At 47.1% G+C, this 5,702-nt stretch overlaps 4 protein-coding genes across 4 annotated transcripts; 2 read left to right on the top strand and 2 right to left on the bottom strand.

The window, feature by feature from the left end:
* Positions 1–271: 271 nt before the first annotated feature.
* Positions 272–884, bottom strand: SARC_04076 (hypothetical protein; the record flags this gene model as incomplete). The annotated part of the gene is made up of 2 exons (XM_014302105.1): positions 272–697; positions 753–884. 2 exons carry the CDS (start codon positions 882–884, stop codon positions 272–274), a joined length of 558 nt encoding a protein of 185 aa, XP_014157580.1.
* A 268-nt stretch (positions 885–1,152) lies between these two features.
* SARC_04075 (hypothetical protein) lies at positions 1,153–2,235 on the top strand (the record flags this gene model as incomplete). Its single annotated transcript, XM_014302104.1, has 1 exon — positions 1,153–2,235. One exon carries the CDS (start codon positions 1,153–1,155, stop codon positions 2,233–2,235), a length of 1,083 nt encoding a protein of 360 aa, XP_014157579.1.
* Positions 2,236–2,669: 434 nt separating this feature from the next.
* On the top strand, positions 2,670–3,944 carry SARC_04074 (hypothetical protein; the record flags this gene model as incomplete). The annotated part of the gene is made up of 1 exon (XM_014302103.1): positions 2,670–3,944. One exon carries the CDS (start codon positions 2,670–2,672, stop codon positions 3,942–3,944), a length of 1,275 nt encoding a protein of 424 aa, XP_014157578.1.
* A 586-nt stretch (positions 3,945–4,530) lies between these two features.
* Positions 4,531–5,055, bottom strand: SARC_04073 (hypothetical protein; the record flags this gene model as incomplete). Its single annotated transcript, XM_014302102.1, has 1 exon — positions 4,531–5,055. The coding sequence occupies one exon, from the start codon at positions 5,053–5,055 to the stop codon at positions 4,531–4,533; it is 525 nt and encodes a 174-aa protein (XP_014157577.1).
* Between the last annotated feature and the right edge of the window lie 647 nt (positions 5,056–5,702).

The raw sequence follows: 5,702 nt of genomic DNA, 5'->3' as shown, positions 1-5,702 counted from the left end.
TGTATTTATTCTTATATTTGATTGTCTACTTGGTCTACAAATAATTCACCTCGTGTGAATTAATTGTAAACTAATTCTAACTCCACACTGATAGTGGTTTAAGGGGACTTTTACTACAACGAGAGGTCGAGGAAACCGCCAAGGCTAAGGTAATACAGATACTAGAGACGGGGAAGAACACTCAGATTAACATAACAGAACAAATTGTTTGTAAGTCTCGTATACCTTGATGTCTGGTTTCTCAATGTATCAAATTTTATTGAATACGACACTACAAATGAACCTTGGTATTGTACACTTGCTGCGCGAGGGGGTACGCGCAAAAAAACTTTTTTCTTTTGTCAAGATCGATGAGTATGGCCACAACGTCCCCTTTATTGGATTGACTGCCATAATCCGATCGGGTAGTATCAGTGGTAGTGGGGGCTGCGGACAACGACACTGCTGAGCGTACACATATATTGTCCATCTTAATGTCGCGATGGACATAGCCGTTGGAGTGCATGTGTCGTAAAGCATACGCGATCTGGTCTACAACCTGCATCTTCTGAACAAGTGTCATACCGTCGTTAATGGCGTCGTTAAGTTCCCAACCGTGGTTCTGGAATCTCAAAATGGTAAGGCTCAGGGGCTCGTTGTATATAACGCCACCACGCACATTCATAATGTTCGGATGGTTTGCAAACAACATGGCCACCTGGGTTCGGGACATCAGAGGTCCGGATAGGCGTGCAGGGGGGAGGCGTACGGACAACTTCCACAGACAGGGGTAAAGGCGAGCTTCGACCGCTATCCTTAATCTGGGCGACCGCCGCAGCCAGAGTGGCTGGGCTTAGATCCAGGTCCTTATTATAGGTCACGGTGGCGGCAGGTGGTGTATACATCTTATTATGATTTTACTCTAAATCCTAACACTTACTTGTATACTTTTCATGTAATACAATTGAACGTATGAAGTATAATGACCGACTGCGGTCGATATTTATACTAAAATGGGTGATGGTCGAGGGGGTGGCCCACCAATCATGGTTGAACCGTCGACCGCTGTTATGTTTCGCCATCGGGAGGCCTATATATACAGAACGTTTGGGGGAATTCTGTTTAGTTTAACACCCACGCCCCTCAAGCGAGTATGAATAGATGGCAGCTAGAATGATTGCTGGTACTGGAATCCCACGCACGGGAATTGACTACTTGGTGAATGGTAGCGAGCTCTGTGACCGGATATTTACGTGTGGTGTATGTGTACAAGTATCAGAGACCGTAACGACGACGACGTGCTGTTCATTTACGTTATGTGAGGACTGTGTTGAACAACTTGTACGCAATCAATGCCCCAATTGCCGGGCGCGCCGGGTTAAGTTGGCACCGAATCCGATTGCCAAGCACATGCTACAGTTGTTTGAGTATGCGTGCGAGGGGTGTGATACAACCCTCAATCCCGTCACCGGGATATCGCATAGGTGCAGTACGCAGGCAGACCCAACCGGTTGTTTGCAATTGGTTCACACACCTGAGCGTAAGCGTCCAGCTATTTTGAAGATTCAGTACTCGCCGGGTAGCGGTGAGTCGGTACAACCACCCACCAACCCCATCGTTGCGCAGTATGCTACAGTGGTTCCTAGAGACAGTGTAAACAAGGCACTATATAACGACGACAACGTTAATTGCACCATCTCGTATACACCTGACGTGGCGACCCGAATTGCGGTGTCGAGTAGCGAGACGACTACTGTTGCTGCCACCCGTTCCAACCAAGCCCCATATGTTAACGACCAAGTCCCAAGTACCCAACAGGTTCATATTAGTCGCCACGGTAGGATTGCAGATACAACCGGGGTTAACGTACACCGTGGTTACCAGATAGCGGGTACAACTCGGACCAAGGTACACCTTAGAAACACGTGTAGTGTACTAACGAACAAATCCGTGGATAAGGTGCCCGTTTCGAGAACGACTGACTTGTGTCTACTATGTATTAGCCAATATAGGACTGCATCCCAAACATTGCTAGATAGAAGTGGGGTCCGTAATTGCAGACCCAGGGCCGATGTTAGTCACCACCACACGGCGCCGGCTGTGCAAAATCAGGTTGGAGTGGGCTATCAGATTGCTAACATAGGTAATCGTAGAACAAAGGTGCACACGAAATCTTCGTGTCGATATCTTACGAACAAGTCCATAGTTCAAGTTTCCGTTGATCCGGAAACTGACCTGTGTCGGTTTTGTCGTTGAACCCCTAAATCAAAAAAACCTATTACTAACCCCTAAAACCCGACCCCTTAAACTTTAAACTTTAATAAACCCTAGAAACTCTTGGGTAGATCTAAACTTTAAACTTTAATAAACCATAGAAACCTAAACCCTAAAAAAAACACTAAACTCTAATAAACCATAGAAATCTAACCCCTAAAAAAACACTAAACTTTAATAAACCATACAAACCCTCGGCTAAGCTCTTGGTCCCGGGGTTTTATTAGCGTGGCTGGGGTGGTTGACCACGCAGCTCCGAATCGTGAACCCCCATCCAAACGGTCTGTTAACCCAAAATACCGAGTCCAGCGGGGTGTATAAATAGTCTGGCCTTTTTTGTTTTGTAGGTCACAAGCTCACTAGCAAACACTAACAACAACTAGATCTAATCCACACCAACAACTGTAACAATAACCATGTTTCTCGCTACACCCAAGCACGCTGGTAGCCACGTCTTCAACGCGGATCCCATCCTAACGGCTAAGATGGCGGGCCACCATGTCCACGGGTACAATGATAACGTGTGCTTTGTCTCTGAACGCAATCCTACGGTGGCTCGGCCGGTAATCCTATTCCACTTTGATGCCAACTGTATCCTGGAGCGGGTTACTGAAATCAGAAAGCCAATGCTCTTTAACACGGTTCTAGACCGCAACTACCAACCCTGTCATTGCATTACGCTTGTGGGGGTGAAGACATCTGTGTTACCAACAGCTGTACCAACAGCACCAGCCGCGATTGCAAATCACGTGCCCAGGTATCAGATGGTGAATCCTAGCGACTACCACAACAACCTTCCTTCGCCCAGTCCTGCAGCTACGGCAACTCCAACTACACTGGGGACCCCCGTGTCTGACGTTGCGGCTGCAGCCATTGCACGATCCGGGACCAGTAGCCATTCTAACGCTACTACGTCACCCGCTGAACCCACCCATGTCGCTGTTGCGCCGATTTTCCAGTCCCGCACCGGGTACCGAATTGTCGGTGCTGCCAAAGGTAAGGTGCACCTTAAGCAATCGTGTGGCTCTCTTAAGAATAAGGATGTGGAGGAAATGAGTGTAACCGAAACAACCGACTTATGTAAGAAGTGCTACTATGAACCAGAGGTAGTCGATGTTTCGGTGGAGTATTCTGATTTGGAAACCATGGTAGCTGAGCTGCCGGACACCCCAACCCAAGTCCCTGTTACTCGAGCCTCGGTTGTTAACCAGACTCTTATACGTGAACCCACGACCGCCGCAATTCCGTCTGTGCAGTCCCGCTTGGGTTACAGAATTGTCGGTGCAGCTAAGGGTAAAGTGCACGTAAAGGATACTTGTGGTTCCCTCAAGAATAAGGTTGTGGAGGAAATGGTGGGGACCGGAACAACCGACTGGTGTAAGAAGTGCTACACCGAAGAGGTTGTGGGAGTGTCGGTTGGGTACGCTGACATTGAAGCCATGTTAGCCGAGCTGCCGGACGTACCAACCCAAGTTCCAGGTTCACGACACCCTACTACAGCAACTATTCCCACTACTCCCACCACGTTGCTGCCGCTATCGTCAATTACCCAGTCTGGCACGGGCTACCAGATTGCGGGTTCAAAGGGAAAGGTGCATCGAAACCGCACGTGTCGATCACTCAAGAATAAACTGTTGGCCGAAGTTTCAATCACGGGAACTACAGCTTTGTGCCAGGTATGCAGTACCTAATAGGATGTTGAACGCGATATTGACGTTACGGGGTGGATAGGCGACAAAGGGCAAATCAATAGATTCTTATCTTTCAGTAGTCTAAGTTAAACAAAATAAATCTTTACACATTGACTTCCGAGACACACTTTAAACTTTACTTTTAGGCCTTTGGTATAACATACACACTCACCTTGAACTTACTTTTAGGCCTTTGGTATAACATACACACACACCTTGAACTTACTTTTAGGCCTTTGGTATAACATACACACTCACCTTGAACTTACTTTTAGGCCTTTGGTATAACATACACACACCCCTTGAACCTACTTTTAGGCCTTTGGTATAACATACACACACACCTTTAACTTTACTTTTAGACCTTTGATAATACATATACACACGCACCATGAACTTTACTTTTAGACCTTTGATACTACATACACACGCACTTTAAACTTTTGTTTCTAACCCACACATACACACATCTTAAACTTTACACCTCGTTTTCCATCATGCACATATATCCTCGTTCGTTCACGTGTGTGGAAACTTTGCCACGTGGCACACGATCCACACAACACACATACGATAGTTTTAGGGGTTAGGGTTCTTTATTCAAGTTTTGGTTAACGGAAGGATAGGGTTGTTTTAGCAAGCTCTCTGGGTGCTTTAGGGGTTTTCTAACCCATATAGAGCAGTGTATTCCGCGTTGCAAGCAACCTATCAGCTCTAATCCACTGCATAACACGCCCTTGGTGCACACGCCACAGGTAAACATGTGTTCGCGTATCAATTCCATACTAAGGCTCACCCGGTGGTCATCCTCAGTAACCTGTACAGGTATTGCTGACCCACCCGTATTACCAGTAGCGGTCGTGGTAGTGCTAAGTTTTTGAGGTTCGGTTCGAGGTGGTGGTTTGAGATCATTGGCCTGGTGTATCGTGTGTATGGGGCCCAGTAGACACATTTGCGTCACTGCCGTGGGCATGTCGGGTTCGTCAGACGTCGTTCCTTGTTCGTGACGTACCACCCTCGTTATAGGTTCGGAGCCCGTGAGATCAATGTACGACGTGAACCCATTCCCAAACCCGCCGTGGTCGCTGCCACTACCATTGTTGGATGTCATGATTATCAGGGGGCGGGCAACAAAAATATAATTGTGACTGCTCGTCGACGGCTGCGTCTTATCTATATATACCCAGACGCGACTATCGTAAAGTATTGTTGACCGGTGAGGTCCGATCGGTGAACCCCCCCGGGGTCGGGTATACTTTCACCCCAAACTCCTAAACCCCCAAACAAAAGTAGTTGGTATATATATAGCGAGTAAGTGTTCATTATAAGTCACACTCACACCCCAAACCCAAATTGTGCAAAACCCACTCTCCGCTTTTGCGCCTACTGATTTAAAAAATGGTCAAGTCGTTTAAGGACTCCATCACGGCGGACCTACTGGACTACCAGGGTCACTTTACCAAACACGTTGATATGTGTGTGGAAGGTTGGTTGAATCGTAATGTCATTAACCTCCTCAACATTACCAGGGACCTCCAGGCGACAGGCGTTGTGCCCGACACCGAGAAAACGTTTGAGAATACAATGAAACTCTTGAGGGTGTGCTACGACAGAACGACCAATGTTATTGTGTGGAACAGCGTTTTTGTATTGCTAATACATCGGGAATTGAAGAACGACGATCACATAGCTCAGATTATCGATAGCTGGAAATTCAGCCACGTCTTTCACTCTGGACCTATGGACCCAGTTCCACCC

This window comes from Sphaeroforma arctica, assembly GCF_001186125.1.
Source record: "Sphaeroforma arctica JP610 unplaced genomic scaffold supercont1.220, whole genome shotgun sequence".
Lineage (NCBI taxonomy): Eukaryota > Ichthyosporea > Ichthyophonida > Sphaeroforma > Sphaeroforma arctica.
Note: the sequence above shows the minus strand (reverse complement) of the source record. Positions and strands in the feature narration are given on the sequence as shown.